This window comes from Uranotaenia lowii, chromosome 3, assembly GCF_029784155.1.
Source record: "Uranotaenia lowii strain MFRU-FL chromosome 3, ASM2978415v1, whole genome shotgun sequence".
Classification (NCBI taxonomy): Eukaryota; Metazoa; Arthropoda; class Insecta; order Diptera; family Culicidae; genus Uranotaenia; species Uranotaenia lowii.
This window is the reverse complement of record NC_073693.1, coordinates 307,275,706-307,298,248: the sequence shown is the minus strand read 5'-3', so window position 1 is coordinate 307,298,248 and position 22,543 is coordinate 307,275,706. Positions and strand designations below refer to the sequence as shown.

The window sequence follows — 22,543 nt, the reverse complement described above, 5'->3', positions numbered from 1 at the left end:
TGTATTGAAAAGCTTCAACTTTGTTCGATGTTTGAGTCTGGATTTGAAAACAAAGACGTTGGTTCAGAAAGCAGATGTTATATAAACTGAACTATGCCTCTATTATTGATTTATAGAACTTTATAATCAAATAAAAAAGCACCGCACTTTTAGAGTAGAAAAAAAAACATAATCACATATGTTACATACATTTCATGACTTTTTTAAACAAATTTTTAAAATGTCCCACTTTTTTCAGCTGTGTCCCGCTTTTTTCTCTCAAAATGTCCCGCTTTTTTTGAAAACCATCTGGCAAGCCTAGGCTAACAACCTACCGCTCCCGATTCATAAACTTGTTACGGAATCCGAAAGAAATGACCGATCCGGAACTTTGGCGACGACTTTTAGCATGAAAACACGGACACGAATTGGAACTTGGAATGTTTTTAACCCTTGCTCAACAAGGCAAGCCGCCTCAAGCTTGAAATTCTGGGACTGAGCGAAGTCCGTTGGACTAACACTGGAAAACACAAGACACAGTCCGGGCAAGTCCTGCTTTACTCTGGCATACGAGGAGAACATGCTACTCGGGAACGAGGAGTTGGTTTCCTGTTAAGCCCGCAGGCCTACGCGGCCCTCATTAGATGGGAACCGATAAACGAAAGAATAATCGTAGCCAGATTCAGAACACGGGTTAGAAACCTTACAATGGTCCAGTGTTATGCGCCAACTGACGTTGCCGATTTGCAGGAGAAAGAGCAGTTTTACAGTCAACTGAACAGCGTGGTAGAGAGAATTCCGAAGGGTGACATTCAAATCCATTTGGGCGACTTCAACGCAAAGATTGGCTCCGACAATCAGGACCTTGAGCGCATCATGGGGCGCCATGGCCTAGGACAGATGAGCGAAAACGGAGAGCTGTTTGTAGAATTTTGTGGCAACAACAACATGGTGATCGGAGGATCGCTTTTCCCCCATCGACCAGCACATAATGTTACTTGGGTATCCCGAGATGGCCGAACAGAAAATCAAACAGACCACATTTGCATCAGCCGAAAATGGAGAAGGAGCCTTCTTGATGTCCGCAACAAACGAAGCGCAGACATTGCATCTGACCATCACCTCGTCTTTAACGAAATGCGACTGAGAGTTGCGCGTGTCCAACGGCGCGAGGAGAAAGTCGGGTGTCGATACGACGTCCGCCGGTTGGAGAATCCAGAGATGAAAAGGGCATACGTTGAACAGCTAGAATCCCGGAGCCTCGGAGCTGCCGACAGACGGAACAGTCGAAGAACAGTGGTGTGGAATCAAGAATGCCTTTATCACGACGAGCCATGGTACTCTCGGTAAAGTTTGTGGAAGAAGAAGTGAATGGATGTCGGATGAAACTTGGAGGATGGTCGATGATCGGAGAAAGGCGAAAGTCGGAATTGAGCAGGCATGTACCGGGTCAGCCAAAGCAGCCGCCCGGTTACGATATGCGGAGCTGGAAAAAGCAGTTAATCGAGCTTGTAGACGAGACAAGAGAGCCTGGACAAACTCCCTAGCCGAAGAGGGGGAAAGAGCCGCCGCCAATGGAGATATCTGATTACTTTATAACATTTCTCGCCGCCTCAGTGGTGCAAGGACTAATGCAAGAATGCCGCTGAAAGACTGAGCAGGTCAGTTATTGACCGATCGAACAGATCAGCTCAAACGATGGACTGAGCACTTCGAACAACTCTTCCGAGTCACGAATAGCGATGGCCAACAGAACCCGCAGCTCGAGGCGCCCACAGTAAGTCGCATTAATGGCGTCAACTCGGAAGCGCCCTTGCTGGCTGAAATAGAAGCGGCAATCAAGGACATGAAATCCAACAAAGCGCCTGGAATCAAAGCCGACCCTGCCTTGTCAGCACAAATGTGGCACCGTCTTTTCGCTGACATCTGGGATACCGTCAACTGGGGCAACATGCAACAATTTTCAACTTCAATGGCTTCTAAAAAACTTATGTTTACAATTAATCCTACCCCTTATGCATCAAAAGTTTTAAGGATGCTGGGGTATCAAATTGGCGTAGTTAGAAAAATTATAGGTTTCTTCAGTTATTTTTAATTTTCTAAAAACATGCGATTTTCACCCTCCTTAGAAAATGGGGTAACTTGTAACAAACTTTGTTTTTAATGAAAAATCTTATGAACACGTACGAAAATTTATAGTTTTTAATATATTAACGATGCCTTAAAGATCATTACGCATGACAACACCAATTGCAGTAGTTTTTGGGTCTGTAATAACTAATTTTCACATTTTTTCTGAAAATGAAGATGCTGCATACATTTAGGGGTTAAATAATACTACGAAAAATTCTAAAAGCTGAAATCATTAAAATAAATGTTTCGATGAATAAAATTCCAATGTTTACAAACGCGTGATGCAAAACATTCATATTCCAACACATGGAAACGAGATTTACCAGGTATTTCTTTGATTTGCATTTTGTTGCATTTAACCCCAGACACCTAACGGAATTTTAAAAATATTTATTTAAAAAAATTGGGTGATTGTTCGAAAAATATTTTTACACCAACAATGTTGGTATAACATGAGGAAACCAGTAAAAAGTTTGTAGGTAATATTATCAAGCCGATCCGTCATACTGGATAAAGTTTTTTTTGGCATAAAAAAATGTTAAAATTTGTACATTTATTGCTCGATTTTTCAAATTTTACATAAAAATAAAAAACTTAAGAAAACTAGCTTAAGATGTGAGAAATTATGTCATCATCATTTTGTGATCATTAAAAGATAACTTTATTACAATTCATTAAATTAAAAATTGATTTAATGTAGTGTTATATAAATGTTGCATCGAACCCCGCTGTTGCATGATGCCCCGTTTGACGGTACTGCAACATTCCCGGCCGACTGGATGCAGGGTATCCTCGTAAAGGTCCCGAAGAAAGGAGACCTGACAGAGTGCGGTAACTGGCGAGGCATAACGTTGATCTGTACAACCCTCAAAGTACTCTGTAAAGTGATCCTGAACAGGATCCAGGAGAAAATCGACGCTACACTCCGACGGCAACAAGCTGGATTCCGATCCGGACGATCATGTGTGGACCACATCACAACGCTACGAATCATACTGGAACAAATCAACGAATTCCAGGACTCTCTTCTGCTGGTGTTCGTTGATTTCGAAAAAGCATTCGACCGACTTAACCATGAAAACATCTGGGCGGCTCTTAGGCGACGAGGGGTCCCAGAGAAACTAGTCCATCTCATCGAAGCACAATACGAGGCATTTTCGTGCAAGGTCTTGCACGACGGTGTCTTGTCCGAACCAATCCCGGTAACTGCTGGAGTGAGACAAGGATGTATTTTATCACCGCTACTTTTTCTAATCGTAATGGATGAGATTCTGACTGGATCGATCGACTGTGCACCGAACCGAGGATTGCCGTGGAATCCTTCAACAATGGAGCATCTGAACGACCTTGACTTGGCTGACGATATTGTTTTGCTCGCCCAAACACAACCGGATATGCAGAGCAAACTCGACGACCTCACCGAATGTTCCAAGGCAGCAGGTCTCAAAGTCAATGTCGGAAAGACCAAGTCGATGGAGATCAACACAGGAAATCCCTTCAGTTTCATGGTAGCTGGGCAACAAGTTGAGAAAGTGAAGTGCTTCCAGTATCTTGGTAGCCAGATAACGCCTGATGGTGGTACCAGGAAAGACATCGAAACCCGGATCTGAAAGGTCCGATTTGCGTTTGCGAGTCTCCGAAACATCTGGCGGTCACGCCAGATCTCTCTTCGAACAAAAATCCGAATCTTCAACTCAAACGTCAAATCCGTTTTGCTGTACGGGTGCGAAACTTGGTGCACATATGCGGTGACGACGCGAAAACTGCAAGTATTTGTAAACCGCTGCCTGCGGAATATCATCCGCGCTTGGTGGCCTGGCAACTGGATCTCGAATGAGGAACTACATCGCCGGTGTCATCAAAGGGCGCTAGAAATCGAGATTCGGGAACGTAAGTGAAGATGGATTGGGCACACGCTGCGAAAAGATGAAAACGAGATTTGCAGAGAGGCGCTAGATTGGAATCCAGAAGGTCATCGAAGAAGAGGCAGGCCCAGAAATTCGTGGCGGCGAAGCCTAGCCGCTAAAATCCGAACTGTCGACGAGAATCTTGACTGGGACCAGGTGAAGACGCTGGCTCCGGATCGTCAACATTGGAGGTCTTTTACCACGGCCCTATGCACCGGAGGATTGGCGTGGGATCAATAAGTAATTAAGTAATTATTTTAACTCGGAAATTCTTTTTAACAAAAATCGAATCTACGAAAACAATCGCTTTTCTTCAAATCAGAAATAATAGAGGTAATTTTATTGAAATAGTACCTATACGATTTGGAATTTTTTTTTCATTTCATATTCAAAATCCGAATATTCGGCTCGATTTTCTAAATTCTGTGATATAGAAGAACCGACCATAAAGAAGAACATATTTTAAACTTAAATACGATATTTCTTGCATTTTTACAAAAAGTGATCCTTTACAAGTATTCCCAGTATAGCGCTGAGTTTATAAATTTTATTTTTGACAAAAATAATTTATGTTTGATTTTAAGAATAATGAAATGATTTGTTTTTGTTTTGCGAATTTCACTATTCACTTTCAACATTTTTTATTGTTATTTTTTTAAGGTTTACATCTTTATTCCTCAAAATAATAAAAATAATACCTAATGTTAGAATTTTCTTCAAGAAATGGATTTATCTTTGGTTTATTTCTGAGCAGTCTTGCCAACCTCCAAAAAAATTAGGGATGAGTGAAACTAAAAGGGGTATTTCAATTGAACCATCTTATTATCAAAACAGACTTGTTTACCAAACTTACTTAGGTTACTTAGAAATTGTTTAAGTAGATTGTATGTAAGATCACGGAAAAAAAATATTAAGAAAATCTACTTTACAACATTGAAAGATCTATTAACAAAATTATTTTAAATCAAAACTTATCTATCAATACAAACCATTGCCAGTTTGGTGCGAACCACTTGATTTTTTTTTCGATTTGTTTATAATCCTATATTACTCTTGTATGGGAGCATTAAAAAAAGTAGGAAGAAAATTTCAAATCTGTAAATCCGCATTACATCAAAACTTGTATGTGTATTAAAATGTTTCCAGTTCTATCATCTACTACTTCGAATTCTTATGGAAGCCAACCTTGCTTTTTCTTAAAAGGAAGTGATTTTACAGTATAATAAAATTTCTGTTTTTTTTTCTATTTTATCTGGGAATTTGATTTTTAATTTTAAAGCACTCATCATCTCATTCATTTTCCAGCTATTTGGCCTCGGCAGCAAGTGGGCGGCTTGGTAGCTCAACGGCTGTCCCCTCGGGGAGCTCAATCAGCGCCATCATCCTCGAACAAGAAAACCCGCCGAAGAGTGGCCACGATGGCCCAGCGACGGGCAGCCAACATTCGCGAACGCCGACGGATGTTCAACCTGAACGAAGCCTTCGACAAATTAAGGCGGAAGGTAGGTAGTGCGCCTGTGTGTAGGCAACGAACAGGAGACATTGGAACCCCATATATCAAATGAATCCGTCTTTCAATCAATTTAGTCAGTGTGAATACTGTTTTTTTTATTTATTTTTTTCTTTAGAGAAAAGACTATAAATTATGATTCTACGTGCTTTTTTACTATTAAGCATCTTTTTCCACTTTTCAGGTGCCCACATTCGCTTATGAGAAACGCCTGTCCCGAATCGAAACCCTGCGCCTCGCCATCACCTACATCGGCTTCATGACCGAGCTGCTGAGTGGGGTTTCGCATGATGGCCGATCGCCGGAACTTTATCCCAATTTGGTGCATCCCCATCACGCCAATCACTTGCATCCATCGTTTCATCATCAGCGGGATTATATATCACCCTATGGCCCGCACACGGGTTAACGGTGATGATGATGATGGCATTTTTGGCTGTTCATTTCTGTACATTTCATTCTAGTCAGAAATTAATTGTGATTGTACTTGAATGTTATTAAATTCCTATCTAGCGCTACGTGTTTAGTTATGTATTTTTCTGTAAATAATTCAAAATAATAAATGGAAGACATTAAAACATTTTTTAGAATTAATCAATTTCTTTTGTTTCAAGGGTCAAATTTTTTCTTAGTGTGTATTTTTCCTCTAGAGTGGTTCTTAAAAATGACAAAAATGATAAAAATGACAAAAATGACAAAAATGACAAAAATGACAAAAATGACAAAAATGACAAAAATGACAAAAATGACAAAGTTGACAAAGTTGACAAAGTTGACAAAAATGACAAAAATGACAAAAATGACAAAAATGACATAAATGACAAAAATGACAAAAATGACAAAAATGACAATATTGTCAAAAATTACAAATATTTCAACAATTATATCAATTACATCTATTTCATCAATTAATTTGTCAAATTTATACTTCAATGAAGAGAAAACTGGAGAAACAATAAGTACATCCTGTAGCTGAAGGCAAATTCAAGAAAACATAGATGAACAAATCAGTTTTAAATTAAAAAATTAATACTGTAGAAATCACAGATAAAATTTCCATTAAATTTGCCCAATTCGTCCACTTATCGATATGCCCTTGAATCTTCTGCAACAATTTTATTCCAATCCCGAATTGACGTTTTTTTTTAATAGGTTTTGTCAGATTTAGTATCTGTATAGTAGAAATAAATAGAAAAATATTTTAAGAGGCGTACTCGGAATCTCAATCTTTACCATCAATAAACAGCAACAAGTTAGAGGTTACACCAACATTTTCAATTTGACAGCATTTTTTCTAGCTATAAATTCATGAGACCTGAAAAATAAGAAATAGAGAAACAACAATTTCAGTGAATCATTTTATTTCCATTTATCAAATACTAAAGCTTATAACTGATAGAATGACGCTGTACTTATTCTATGATAGAAGGGGCTCGCTTCATCATCACACACAGAGCTTGACCATTCCGATTTTCGTTGATGTTTGCCAATTGTTGATAAAAAAAACACCATTCCACACTGGTGCTAATGATGAGTACGTTGAGAGCGTTAAATATCTAAACTTCAAGCCAGGTTCGAGCGTTGAATGGGAACATACAGTATCTGTTATTCAGTTTCAATTTGGCCACCGGCTACGGCACACGCGGTTTTTGCTTTTAAAATTTTATTCGGTTCGGTGTTTAGAATACAGTTGCGATCACGGCGCGGCGTGAACGATAAACATGACATCGACGAAAGAATCGAAAATCCCCGACTGGTTGAATGAGCAGTTTTTTGAAGATATTTTTGTGGAAAAGCATCAACTGCCTCAGGGAAGCTTCTCCGTTAAGATCAAGGCCATCATTCCGACCGGGGGAGCTGGCGAAAATTACACTTCAATGCTGTACCGGGCCAAGGTGGACGCTGTTTGTGACGGTAGGTATCCACTTGAATTGAAACGATAGTCATCATCATCACTAGTAGTGGGTTAATTGATGGTTGGGATTGAATTATTTGTTGTGTACTTTTTTTGCACGTGAAGTTACTGTTCTAAAACAATTCATATACCTACACAGCAAGAAAAAATCGTGTAAATTTAGATCGAAAACGATGCACGAAAACGGAACATCGATTTTGATATAAAATTCTACCACGGTGTATTTTTCTCAACAATGTAATTTTTGAGGCGTGTAAATTTAGATCGAAAACAATGCACGAAAACGGATGACATAAATCGTCGTGTAAAAATACACAATGATGTAAATTTCAAAACATATTACCGTTAATATTACAAATCTTTTTTAAATAATCAGATTTTGGGTGTTGTTTATGAATAAATACATCACATGTGTCATTTTATTTAACATATATTGCCGATACACTGAAAACTCAAAAAACACCCACCATCACTGGCAGCTGGAATTGTGGTTGTGTCCGATGATCCCCAGCAGGGCGATGTTTTGCCGATCAGCGTCAGGCATCATTCTTGAATCCTTCCGGAACAGCATAGTAATCGGAATCCCCTAAACATTAGAAACATTCAACATTGATTCGGCTTTTGAACCAACTGCAATTCCTGCAATCGAAAGAGAATTTGAAGTTCCATTTTTTTCATTTCGTCTGTAACTATAACTTACTATTTTTTAATGCAATTCTGAAAGAATTTGGTTCGGTTTTAATACAAAATTAACTGCGGAAGCGAATTTTTTTCTTTTCGCACAATAAACCACCATCTCGGATAAAAACATAACAATTTATGCCGCGAAAAAAAGGAAAACAATGGATCTGTCGTGTTTTACATTGTTTTCGATGTAATTTTATATTGAGATATATTTTTTAGATCAGGGCGTGTAAACATACATCATACAAAATGAAGTTTATACCAACGATTTAAAAATAGATCAAAAATAGTGTAAAATTACATCAGTTTTGAATTACACTGGTCAAAAAGTAGATCACTCGTATTTTAGATTGCGTATACTTTTAGAAATTTTTTGCTGTGTACATCTATGTAGGTAGTAAGTAGAAGGTATCTATAGCAAACATTCTGAATAACTTGATACGTACCTAATCTACTAAAAAGTGTATACTCAAAGTTCTCTAAAACAATAAAATAGTACCTTCTTTCTTCGTTAAAAAAACAGCAATGGAAATATTAATTGCCACTTACTGGTAATGAGACTCACTACAAAATACACAGTTTTTTTTAACGCAAAGAATAATATGCAACTGAAAAATCTAGGGAAATCCCATTGAAAGACCCCAAAACAGCTGGAAATCAACTATGCGATCAAAATTTATGTGCTTAATCGTTCTAAAAGTCCTTAAGGATCAAGCAGTGAGCTAAAATTTTGAATTAAAGTAAGGATGATTAACTCCATGAAGATATGGGAAGTGACGGGTTTAACAAAGCTCCATCCGAACCATTCAATTGCAGTAATGTTTAAACAGTTCAATTTTCTGTGTGATTCCCCCAACAAACAAAAATCCAGAGCAAAAATCGTGTCTTAATAATGAAAAAAGCTGTCCACCGATAAAATAAACAAAATACGGTGGTTCAATCGAGCGCAAAATGGTAGACCCGTTAGCGGGGTGACAGAAATCGATATAAACTCTCTAGCGGGCACCTGGTGGATATCTCCTGTCAGAATTTTTTCATTGAAAAGCTTCGCCTGAATGTTCCGGAGAAGAACGAGAGGAAAAATTTAAAAAAATATATCTAGTTCTAAATTTGGCTGACGATCTGTGGAAGATACAAATCGATAAGTGGTAGGGTAACGGACTTAGATTGGACCGGGTACATATTCTGGACCACCTTTCAGCTTTTTTCTAATATTTTCCTCATAAATCATTATAATCAGAAGATTTCTTACAATCATAGTTAAAGCTACTTCTTTTGATTCTAATCATATCTTACATTCTATTTAAAAAGAGGATGGCCTATATGTTTCGATAGAAAAAGCCTTGATTTTCGTAATGAACGGATAAAGCAGTAAAAAATTGTAACATGTACCGTAACTGGGGGAACTTTGATCATTTTTTTCTTTCAATTTTGAATATTTTGGAAGGGGTTGCTTTTTCGTAATACCTAAAAGCTTTAAAACCCTTACTCAGGTGAGGAGTATTAAACATGATCATTGATTGCAGTAAATTCAAACGACGTTGGTGGTTATAAGTAAATGTTCATTACAAAACCAGATTTCGAGTTTTGATCACTATGGTTTTTACGTATCTCAACATCTTCAAATTTATTGTTTTGATGCCATTAAGTACAGATGGCTCAAAACATCGAAAACATTGATTTTTTGTTTGGACTCAATTGAATTTTTCAACGTTTTCTTTCAAAAACAAGTATACTCGGTAGATGGACAACGTTGCTGCATATATTTAGGGGCAAAAATTAAAAACGTTTCTCAATATTTTTTAGCCTCAAGAACAAATGAAATTTTACCTTCATGCAATTCCCTGTCCTGTCCTCGGTTTGTTCCCATGTTCTTTTTTTCTTCAAACTTTACCATGTGATAGGGTTTTAGCTATTTTTTTTTTCTGTACAGGCTTTTCATGGAAAATGACTGTTTTTTTTTTTTAATATCCAAAAACCATCAAATGACTATAAGAATAACACTCAAATTGAACCTTAACCAAGAAAAAAGTTGAACTTTCACCTAAAACAACCCATTTGCTCCTAAATGCTTAAATTTGATCAGAAGAGATGTTTGTTTGTAAACCTTAAAAAAACAGATATCTATTTAATAATTTAAAAATTATATTTTAAATAATAGAAAAAATATCCGAATTAAAAGCAAATTTAGCTTATTTGTAACTCAATTTACAGACTTTCAAACGTAGTAAACAGTTTTCAGATATTTTAAGTTTATACTAAGTTAATGAAGATTATTTGCTAAAATTTCATGTGGATCAAAGTTACCCCGCTGATCAAAGTTCTCCCAGTTTACGGTACTTTTTTATTTAAGAAAATAGCATAGCCACTTCCCAAAGCGATCCAAAATTGGTCCGTTACCCTACATAACGATTAGCAGAATTAGCGGCCAAATATAGCAAAATATACATACTACATACATTATATACATTTTTTTGAATTGAATCACAGGCTTGTCAAATCTTTCAACTGGTTTTGAATAATTTATAAAATATCCAAAAGTAATGATGAAAAAGCTACACAAAAATCGAAAACTTATGGTTTCAGTTGAACATCTTAGATTAATCCGCATATCTTTCACTGCAGATCGTACAGGTGAATGCTGGCAAGTATCACTTAGAACTTAGATTATTGTTTATTTCAGATTTTTTTGGAATATCCCCAGGCTTGCTCAAGGTGGGTATATATAGGAGGTGTAACGATATGAGAAACTCCCGATTCAGCCATTTTGATTTGGCTACTATGGAGTTCGTGGAGTTTGTTTACTAACAAAGCCCTCAGCTCGAACAAATTTTCCGATGTTTACAAACAAACTCACTGAACCTCACCGCGCTCTCCTCGCCTACTAACTGACAAAGTCAGAGAACCTTGTGATTTAGTAACCTTGGGCTTGCTTAGTGAACCTACATGTTGCTATGAGAAGCAACGTCTCAAAACACACAATTCCAATCGATACAAAAGAACTGTCAAATTGATTCCAATCGATCCGAGCTTTTGTCGTAGCGCTTTTACCTTTCTTATTGAAAACTCAACCAAAGGGAGTATGGCGATTGTTGTTGTAGTGCAAACAGATAATTCAAAAGCTCGTCATATGAATTTATGATTAGGTGCAATTTTTTTTCACTGCTTTGGATCGTGTTCTTAGTTAGAAAACTATCTGATTGTCAACGAAATTCAAGTCATTCATACCGTTTATCGCGATCCTTCGGGCATCGAATTCAATGTTGTTTTGTTGGATTAGAGGAGCGTTCACTTTAGACCTTGAACATTGATGCATAAAACAGTGCTGAGGATTTTTTTGTCCAACATTTCGGCGATGTTGCCAAATTTTTTTTTAAGAGGGATCAGCCATCGCTTCTCTTTATTATAGGCAGGTTCACTAGGCTTGCTTATTAATCCAATTAAGATTTAAAAATAAGTAAAATCTGGTTGGAATGCCCGGCTTTATACAAATTATTTGCTAAATCAAATAAAAAAAACTCTTATTACTTTTAAAAAATTTCAAGATTTTGTGTTAAAAAACGATATTTATACGATTTTAAAATTGAACATAATTTATTTTATTTACATAGTATACCGTCTCACGACATAACTTGACGAACATAATTCCTATAATTCAGTCGGTCCATGGCAACCGTTCTCCAATTTCTCGGGCACCCCACGTTCGCCAGATCACGCTCCACTTGGTCTAACCACCTTGCTCGTTGCGCCCCCGCTCGTCTTGTTCCTACCGGATTCGTAGCGAACACCTGTTTTGCAGGACAGTCGTCCGGCATTCTCGCAACATGTCCCGCCCAGCGTATCCAGCCAGCCTTCACCACCTTCTGGATACTGGGTTCGCCGTAGAGTCGCGCGAGCTCGTGGTTCATTCTTCGCCTCCACACTCCGTCTTCCTGTAAGCCGCCAAAGATGGTTCTTAACACTCGTCGCTCGAATACTCCGAGTGCACGCAGGTCCTCCTCGAGCAATGTCCATGTCTCGTGCCCGTAGAGAACAACCGGTCTAATGAGCGTCATATATAGATAACACTTCGTGCGAGGGTACCGCAGTTGCTTGTGGATTCCATAGTAGGCACGACTTCCGCTGATAATTCGCCTCCGGATCTCACGGCTGGTGTCATTGTCTGCGGTCACCAGTGAGCCGAGGATAGACAAAGTCTTCGACTATCTCCAGCTCGTCGCCGTCGATCGTGACCTTGTTATTACTGGCCAAGCGAGTTCGGTCGGTCTCCCCCCAAAATTGAACATAAATTTTTGTTCAATCCTTAGATACGATTTCAATACGAGTTGAAAAGTCAAGAATCAGTTTGGTGCGTGAGCTTTATTGTATTGTATAGCTCGGCTTCCGTGACCTTCAGTTTTACAATAGCGAATAGCTTTTATAGGAATAAGAAAACAAAATGGAGGAAGCGCGAACGAATACTTTACGAATCCTATTTGGACAAGGTAAAAGGGAACCGACGGAGCTAGAAATGTTTCAGTTCATGCAAGTGAATCTGCATTTGAAACCAGAGACATTATTGGCGATGTATAAAGAACCGAAAGAATTAAGCGTGTTCGTGAAGTCTTCGGATTATCTTAAAGATACCCTTTAATGACAGCCGATTCAACTGCGTTCAAGTACGTGAGGATCTTCAATCTTCCACCCGAGATTGAAGATAGGGAGATTTCGGAGGTTATGGCCAAATTTGGAACCATCCAACGTATGGTTAGGGAGCGTTATTCAGCAGAGACCGGATTTCCCATTTGGACCACGGTTCATGGAGTACACATGATCATAAAGCAAGAAATACCATCTTCGATTCACGTACGTAACTTCCAGGCACGAATATTCTACGAGGGACTGTTTCAGTTGCAGCAGTACAGACCATATAAAAATCCGCTGTCCAAAGCGTGTTAGCGTTAATAAAAGGCTTGTGCAAGATGGTGAGCAATCGTACAGCATGGTGGTCGAACAAGGTCATGCCGCAAAGATCCAGCATTGGCAGACACGTGGCTTTAAGAAATTGAAATCTCAAGATGGAGAAAAAGTATTAGTGAGCAATCTCGTTGAGCCTACGGAAACGGTGATACCGACGTCAGTAGCCTCAACCGATAATTGTAGTTGTGAAGTAGGTAATGTGTCGAAGACACTTAAACGGATTGTAACGAACGGTTACAATCAATAACTCAGTCTATAGTTTGAACTAATGAAAACTGTTTTCAACGTTTGAAAGCCTATAAGTTCAGTATAAAATAGGCTAAATTTGGTTTGTATTTGAATTTTTTTTCCTTGTTAATAAAAATGTAATTTCTAAATCTTAAAATATCGATATTTCCAAGGCTCAATAAACAGATCTTCTGATGATGCCAAAAAGCATTTAGAAGAAAACGGGTTGTGAAATGTGAAAAAAAAACAACTTTTTTTCTTTGTATATGTACAGTTGTAGTGCTATTTTTATAGTCATTTAATGATAATTTTTTTAATTAAAAAAATAAGAACATTTTCCAAGAGTAAGCCCGTATTGGAAAATGGATAGGAACCCTATCAAATGGTTAACTTTGAGGAAAAAATGAAAATGGAAATAGTGAGAGGGTTTAGGAGAATGTGTGAAGGTAAAATTTCATTTGGATTTTGTAGCTAAAACTATTTAGCAATTGTTATAATTTTTGCCCCTAAATGTATGGAGCATCGTTGTTCTTTTTGAGAAAAGCAAAGATAACCCTAAATCGACTGAGTTAAATGTCCATCTCCTTGTTTTTTTCCATGTTGAACGATACAATAGGGCTATTTGGTGTTGGACATATCTACCTCTCTTATACCTTTAATACCTTTTTTGTGGTAAGTTATATCGTCTTGCGATTTTTAAACGATAAATTTGTAAACCAATCAAAGCTAGATTCAAAAAAGTGGATTTTTTAGTTTTGCTGAAACAAATCATGTAAAATTTCCATACAAACTTGAGAGTCATTCAGCGACTAACCGAAGGGAACCTTGAAAATGATCGGAAAAAGGAAAAATTAGTGATCAGATTTTTAAAACAAAGTGATCTATTCAATGTCATCTAAACTGTAAACCACTTTTTTAGAGGGTGAAAACAATAGATTAATCCCTCACTAAATAAAACATACAAAAAAAAAATTCATCGACCAATTGAGCTGAAAGTTTTCAAGGATCCTTCAGCCAGGCCAAGCAACGATGTCAGCCCCCAAAGATTTGATTCTGGAACATACCTCCATTTTGGCACTACCATATTGATTCAAGTTCTTTTTTCGCTTTAAGATGGATCCACCAAAACGTTGGCCCTGATCATCAAGGCAATGTTCACGGCACCCGAATTCAAGATGTTCAGCGTGTTCATCAAGGAGAAGCTCGCATATGAAACGCTTCTTCCAACGGTATCGAAGCTTTGGGCCCAGGCGGGAGAGCAGATACAGTTCGGCCCGCGCTGTTGGAAGTCCGTCGATGGTGAGGCTGAAATTCTGGTACTGGACGATCTTTGCGCTGCTGGGTACGCTTGCGGCAATCGGCAAAAGGGAGCCGATTTGGCCCACGCTCACGTTATGCTGAGCAAATTGGCCAAGTTTCACGCCGCAACGGCCGTCGATTATCGAAAGGTAAATAGAATATTTGAATTATACTTACTTAATAAAAAATCTGTTTTTTTATAGAATGGACCTATCACGGAGCTATACGACAAAGGAATGGTTCAGGAAGAGGGTCGTGCATTTTTCGGACAGTATATCAAGATGATCGTACCCGTTTTCCTCGAAACCTTCAACAGCTGGCCTGAAGGTGAAAAATACAAGAAAATATACGTGAGTTTATGATGATGTATCGTAGATAATTTTCACTCAAACAATTCATTTGCCAACAGGAAAAATCGATGGATGGTATGTTCGAAAAACTCCTCGAGGCTACCCAAAAAGATGATGAAGGTTTCGTCTGCCTGTGTCATGGAGATGTCTGGACGAATAACCATATGTACAGTCACACGGAAGCTGGAGATGTTAAAGATGCATTGCTGGTTTGTTGAAACTCCTACTTTTTTTTTTAAATTGCGTTTCTTAAATGTTTTCCTTCCACAGATCGACTTCCAGGGCCCCTTTTACGGTTCACCGATCACGGATCTGCTCTACTATCTCATATCTTCGACGACGTTGGAGCTGAAAGCAACCAAGTTTGATGAGCTGGTTCAATTTTACCACCGAGAATTGTCGGAATCACTGAAGAAGCTGAATTATCCGAAAAAGATTCCAACACTTCGTGACTTGAACATAGAGCTCCTGAGGCGAGGGTACTTTGCGTTCCAGTGTACCTTCGGAATTATGCCCATTGTGTTGGCCGATAAGAGCGAAAATGCCAATTTTGCTGGATTCGTTGGAGAGGCAGAAGAGAATCATCAATTTCGGCACGATGTCTACAACAATCCGTTGTTTTTGGAGCATTTAAGGGCGTTGATTAAGTTGTTCGATGTCAGGGGACTATTGGAATTTTATTAATTCAGAAGAGAATCATCAATTTCGGCACGATGTCTACAACAATCCGTTGTTTTTGGAGCATTTAAGGGCGTTGATTAAGTTGTTCGATGTCAGGGGACTATTGGAATTTTATTAATTCATGCTGTTTAAGGAAAATAAACTTTATTGTGTTATATGCTTTTTTTCTTTATTTCTGGACGACAACATTCCTATAGTCTAGCTACAACAGATAGAAATATTCACAACTGAACAATTTTTTTAATAATCTGAAAAAGAAAGTTAAAAAATTACGACATTTGTTTTGAGTATGCGAGGTAAAACATTTTTAGACGAGCCTTGATGAAGCTGATAACTGAAAGGGCTTCCCTCATGAAGTGATGCTACGCTGCGGTTAGCATGCGTGAGCTTGCTTTCAGTTGCTGGAAAGGCATTCTAGTACTGCGGAAAAGGTTCTATGTGCAACGGATTGTGCCACGTACTGACGATCGCGGGTGAAACTAGCAATCGCTAGTGTAGATTTTGCTTAGAATACGAAAAAATGATAACTCTATTCCACCACGGAAACTTGCGTAGTTACTTAGTTTTCAACGAAATGTTATCAGCTACTCAAATTAAACGTTTTAAAAAGTTTGGGTAGTAACGGGTGTTAAATAAAAAATGAGAATTTTTTCAATCACATATAAAAAAATTGTTATTTTTTTTATCGATTTCAGTATTTTTTATTAATAACATAATGAATTTTCTTCAAAAAAAATGTCAGTGAATGTTTGAGTAAGGGCCGTGGTCTGATGTTCGACGCAACTTTGTCGCGATGCTCTCACAAGAACGTTGTACGGCACTTACGTGCATTTTCCGGATACAATTCCGGATTCTTGTAGTCAGTTGCTTCGTGTCCTTGGCCCTCCAATTGTTTTTATACACTAGGGCACTGAGTGAGCCAAAGAAATCCTCTATTGAGCGGCACTGGGGCAAGTTTGTTGGGTTACGATCTTTCGGCACGAACGGTATCTTTTTCTCCTCAAGGTACGCCAGCCAGCCAGAACGAATGACGTCCCGCGGTATTTTTTGGTCATCCACCGACACTGTGATTTAACCGTCTCAATCTGCTCCTCCGTGTACTCCGGCGACTTCGTCTTCTTCCTGCAGACGATTCCTTCCATCTTGAGGGTACGATGGATCAATACGTGAGAGCAGCCATATTTCCGACCGGCGTCACGCAGGCTGGTTGCGTCCTTGTTGTCAAACAGCTTCTTTAACGATGTCTTCCTCTGCTTCGTCATTATCGTCACCGGACGACCACTTCCGACCTTCCGCTCTACGTTCAGGGAACCCAGGATACGATATACCGTACTGACAGGTACATTTTCTTACTTAAAATGTGCCACCGTGAACTTTTTTCCTTGCTGGAAATGCGTTTCGTAGAACCGTACAATGCGTTCGCGGAGCACGTGCTGTTTCGACGCCATCTTTGCTTTGACTAAATTCAAACTAGCAAAACCAGACATGCCTACTGTTTTTAGGGAGCCCAAAGAGCAACTTTCTTGGAGAAAGAAAATTTTACGCTCTTTATTTGAGTTACTGAAAGGTATTGAAGACATTCTCATTTTTTATTTAACACCCGTTACACTTCTGCAGGAAAAACCCGTAGAAAATTTTGAAATTTTTTTAAACTATGCACCTTCTTTTTATGTGTCCGTCAAAAGGAGTCAAGCATCTTTCGAAAAGAACAAGACCACATACTGATTTTTTTCTCTTGATAGCGCTTGTAACGAGAAACCAAAAATTCCCGCTACTTTTGACTCAGGTGTAATAGACGATAATAAGTCGAGAAACGCTATGTTTTTTCATTATCGTTATTTCTGCTACACGGACAAAAAAAAACTCACTCTAGGTACTTTTGACGTAAATCGCCACTTCAGTGCAGGAACTTACTAGTAGGTTAAAACACAACAACCTAAAAGTAGGTAGTTGTGCTTTAAGGTCCCAGTGGGTGAAAATGACTTACTTCATTAATTTATGGGAAAATGAATAAAAAAAACGTCGGATCGATGTTTTAATGCTGTTTGTGACATTTCTCATGCTTCTAATGCATGGACCCCCATTTCAAAGCCAGGTTTGGTAATTTTTATAGTGAATTTATTCATTTTTTCACATTGACGAGTACATTAAAATTCAATAATACTGATCATTGATAGAGCAGCGGGTTTGGAATTTGATTCACAAACTCGTGCCGGATATGGATAGAATTGCATCCACTTTGTTGATGGTAGCTAGGCGGATGTCCCCCTGTGATGCCACTGCCCTCCTTTTCCGGTCGATGAGATCGGTCCCTTCCATGTGTCGTTGTTTCCATTGATGTGTTGCTGCATCTGTTTGGACGACTGGACTTACGCCGCAATCCTCCCAGCCTGCAGTGTTGGATGATTCTTGTTGGTGAGCGCTGCAACTTTCCCATCGTAAGCCCGAGCCGACCTTGTTCCAACTTATGCTGCTGCTGTTACTGAACTGCTAGCTGCTGCCATCAGGAGGTAGTAAATTTTAGGTTAAGTTGAAGCACTGGAATAAGCCTTATTCTCCGGACCATCTTGTGCCATCCTTCGTTGCTGTGGCTCAAGCTCCGGTCAATGGCTGAAAAGTAGAAAACAAGATTCCAATCAATGGATTTATAATTCTATTGGAATCAAAAGTAAAACAACTCACCAGAAGCATTCTTGCGAATGTTTTGCCGGAAGCGAAACCAACCTACATCTTGCGCCTTCCGGACTCGTTTTTGCCCGCTTTGCATGTTCTGTTGCTTGTCTCGTTCTTTTCCGCCGGAGTCATCTGATCCAGGAAATACATTGAGAGATGCTACTTCAGGTGACTGGTAGGGCACTTACCTACCACCTATGAAAAAGTTTTATGCTGGCTCAAAATAACCAAGCCGGAAAACTGCTTTAGCACCTGTGAAATAAAAGATGTTTGTTTATTTAAATTAGTTTTTTATGAAAAATGAACAAAACACCTTACCAGAAACTTGAGAGGTTCATCTTTCCGAGGAAACTGGCCTAAAATGAAAAACGCGAATATTCGCTAAAAACAAAATGTCTGACAATGCAGGAAAAAATGCTACCCAGCCAGTGGGTACTTCGATGAAAACCTCAAAGTAGATCAAAACTACTCACCCGAAACTACGTACTTTGGGCTTAATGTAAAACAACCCAGTAGTGAGTAGTCCAGTGGGTAGTTTTGTTTTGTCCGTGTAAGCACTTAATGTCTAGATTAATGCTTTACTATGTTTTACTCAAACTTCCAACGAGCAAACACGTAATAACCCATGGGCCTACTGAGAGCAAATTCACTCATGTTGGTTAAAAGTGGTAGAAATTTTCTCACTTGTAGCACACTTTGAAAATTTTACCATGCAAAAAAGTTTTCATGATCTTTGGGCGTTGTATTTTTTTACACAACTGTTTCTATTTCAGCCGTATGTGATAGGAATATTGCTATTTTTGCATCACAGCATGCGAAAATAGAACACGTGTTGTTAAAAAAAACTTGACGGCCGCAGATCTTGAAAATGTTTTTGTATGGTAAAGTTTTCGAAATGTGCTAAAAGTGACAAAATTTCTACCACTTTTTCCAACACGAGTGAACTTGCTCTCAGTAGGCCCTATAGCTTGTTACGTTTTTGCTCGTTTGAAGTTTGTGTAAAACATAGTAAAGCATAAATCTAGATATCAAGTGCTTAGCAGAAATAACGATAATTAAAAACTCAGTTGGCAAGTCTGTTGTCTCCTGAGCCGATGTCCGCGAGTTCGAGCCCAAGAGTAAACATCGAACACAGTTGTACCGGATAGTTTTTCAATAACGATCCGCCAACTGCAACGTTGATAAAGTCGCGAATGCCATAAAGATGGTAAAACGACTATAATCGAAACAAAAAAAAAAAAAAAAGATAATTAAAAAACATAGCGTTTCTCAACTTATCGCCTCTTACACCTGAGTCATAATTAGCGGGAATTTTTGGTTTCTCGTGTCAACCGCTATCAAGAGAAAAAAAACCCGTGTGTGGTTTTGTTCTCTTGTTCGTGTCAAATATGATTTCGTTTGATGGGTCTTGAATTTTTTTTCCTTTGAGCGCTTTTCGAAAAATGCTTGACTCCTTTTGACGGACACATAAAAAGAAGGTGCATAGTTAAAAAAAATCAAAATTTTTCCCAACACGAGTGAACTTGCTCTGAGCTTTCCTTACGCAAGGACATTTCTAGCGACGCACAGGGGTCCAATTCCCAAAAAAACCTGGCAAAAAAGTATGTTTTGAACAGTTTTGGCTAAGAAATTTACCAAAATTATACAATTACCATAATTTCTCTGAAAATAACTTATTATTCTCATATTTACTCAAAAAAAAAATTTTAATTTCACTGAAATAATTTTAAAAATGTCAAAATCTTAGTTAGGTTTTTTTTTTCTAATTTTTCAACAGCTTGATGCAAAATGTCCCCTATCTAGAAAGGTTCGTTGATGCTAAAATCAACTAAAATTTAACACAAATAAAACTTAATCATCTGGTCTGGTGCTGAACACTTTATAAACTATATATTGAACTGTATTCTTTTTTACTACTTTTATAACAAACTATGTAAATAAATAAACAATTTCGCAATTTTTTTTTTTTAATTTAAAATAAAATTATTTAGAAGTTTTTTTACCACACCATCATTTTTTTCTATAAACGATTGTTCTTATTACCAAACACTTAATGTCAATTTTAAATGAGAAAAAAATAGAATATATTTCTTGAAATATTTTACTAGTTTATGGATTTTCGTATCCATAAAACATTACTATTGAAAATACTAATTAATTTTAAAGTTTCCATTGGATTTCATGCATTTTGACCAAAAAATTGTTTCTATGATTTATTCAATAATCAGTATAAAATACCAGATTTCGTGATTTATCAGTGTTTTGGGAGTTATTCCTGATAGCTTTCGAATACTAATTACTGATTATAAACAGAAATGCATTAAAATATTAAAGAGATGTTTCTGAATGAAATTTCGAGAAAAGTGAATTAAAAAAATCCAATAAGAAATCAACCTAGTTTGTGATCCGAAAGATTCTTCGCTCAGAATACAAATTTGATGAAAAAAGTGCTTCCAATGTTCGAAACCGTTCTCCAAAAATGGCAAAAAGGCAGCCCAATTGCAATATGTATTAGTCCTGAAATGTGGGAATTTTTTCATAAAAAATAGAGTGGAGTTATGCGGCGTTGTTTTTAAATCTCTAGTAAAATTTCGAAAATTTCAAAATTCTATCCTTTTTTTAAAAAAAAAATTCAATTTTATCTAATCCAACAAGTATTCATTCAATTAGGTGTAAAGTATGCCTAGAAAAAATATAAAAATTATTACAAAGCAAAATACATTCGTGATTTTATTATGTGTTCATCATTAAATGTAAGAAAATTATTGTGTAATTTTCAAACAATATTCATACTCTTCCTAGCATTTTCTTGAGAACTCCTGAACGAGTAATCTTATGACTATCATCTTCATGGTTTCGTGTAGCCTGGAAATGCCGGAACACTGTGAAATATATGGATAGATAATTTTGAGCACTTCAAAAATCGACTTTCTGCCAGCTTTTCTGGGTTTTGGACCACTGTGCGACGTTGCATTTTTTTCAGATTCTCACTGCGATAGTATATAACGATAAAAAATACATGCTTTATGAATACTTTAACTTTTTTAAGCAATAAAGATTCAAGATAGTACAAGAAGATTGAAAACAGTGATTTTTAGATGGTATTCGTTTTTACATTCACAGAAGGTATATTTCAAATTTAAATTTTAGTAAATAATATACAAAATACTTTGACAAGAATCAAATTACTTGTTTTTAAATCCGAAAACTAACTTTTTTCATTAGCTTTTTTAAATTTTTCTAGCGTGTTTGAGTTAAAAAAAACCATTCGATTATAAAAAAAATGACGGAAATGAATTTAAAGTAAAGTTTTATCCGCTCATTCTAAAAATTTGTCAGTTATAGTTAAAGTAATGTTTAACATAACTCCACTCACTTTAAAGTTTCCAAACTTTAATAAAAAAAACAGCTATGAATGAATTTGGAAAGATATCTAACCATACACAGTCTCAACTATGTCGTCTTTGGTGATTTGTGCAAAATTTGTTATCATTTCCATTTTAAGCACAACGCTTATCATTGTTTCCATTTTCGGTTTGTCATATTGAGGACAATAAGAAAGAACGCCTAATTTGGACGTCCGATTGATATTGGTTTTGACCTCCCGATAAAAATTACATCACCTATCGCTCTGTCCACTAGGTAAAAGCATCATGCTCGTCGTCATCCTTTGAAAATGTTGATAATAAATTCCCTAATTTGGGTTCTACTGTTCAGCAGAGAGTTCATTGACTCTTGAAAATTATTTCACATGTCAGCAAAATTGGCTAAGCATGGATATCTATGTATGGCAAAAATATTTGCCTGATTTTAAGTGATGAATTTTGATAAAAAATAATCATTTGAATAAAAGTTATGGATTTTGAAAGTAACCAATCCAGACTAAAAATGTTGGCTTGGATCTGAACTTACTCTTCTGAGTTTTTTATGGTTCGGTTATTATTCATGTTGCCCCTTATTCTTATGTCAGAGAACTGTTTTTAAAAACTGATTAGAATTCTGATTTTAAACTCCATCAAATCCAATAAATATTCAAATTATACAATGTGCAAAGTACGAAAATTGAAAAAAATAATCAAATTTAAATAATTGATTCAGTATACCAATTCCAAATCACGAAATAATATTTAAACCAAACAAAAACTAACAGTTAAATCTTTTGCTTTTGTATCAGCTGCGTTGTATCATATATGTTCATCCAGTTTTGATTATTCCATCGGCTGCA

General features: G+C 37.3%; 2 protein-coding genes and 1 long non-coding RNA gene across 3 annotated transcripts in view; 2 read left to right on the top strand and 1 right to left on the bottom strand.

Moving 5' to 3' along the window:
- The window catches only part of LOC129753708 (protein Fer3-like), a 19,193-nt gene extending 13,103 nt beyond the window's left edge, over positions 1-6,090 (top strand). Inside the window, 2 exon segments of the mRNA XM_055749553.1 lie at positions 5,325-5,521; positions 5,714-6,090. Coding sequence (XP_055605528.1) covers positions 5,325-5,521; positions 5,714-5,938 — 422 coding nt within the window. The 3' untranslated portion in view covers positions 5,939-6,090.
- A 1,046-nt stretch (positions 6,091-7,136) lies between these two features.
- LOC129754256 (uncharacterized) lies at positions 7,137-15,802 on the top strand. The gene is made up of 5 exons (XM_055750205.1): positions 7,137-7,443; positions 14,429-14,763; positions 14,818-14,964; positions 15,024-15,173; positions 15,235-15,802. Exons 1-5 carry the CDS (start codon positions 7,251-7,253, stop codon positions 15,646-15,648), a joined length of 1,239 nt encoding a protein of 412 aa, XP_055606180.1. The 5' UTR covers positions 7,137-7,250; the 3' UTR covers positions 15,649-15,802.
- A 1,988-nt stretch (positions 15,803-17,790) lies between these two features.
- On the bottom strand, positions 17,791-18,717 carry LOC129758745 (uncharacterized). The gene is made up of 3 exons (XR_008740059.1): positions 18,637-18,717; positions 18,328-18,570; positions 17,791-18,255 (listed from the first exon to the last, which is right to left on the bottom strand). It is a non-coding gene; the product is annotated as an uncharacterized LOC129758745 (long non-coding RNA).
- Between the last annotated feature and the right edge of the window lie 3,826 nt (positions 18,718-22,543).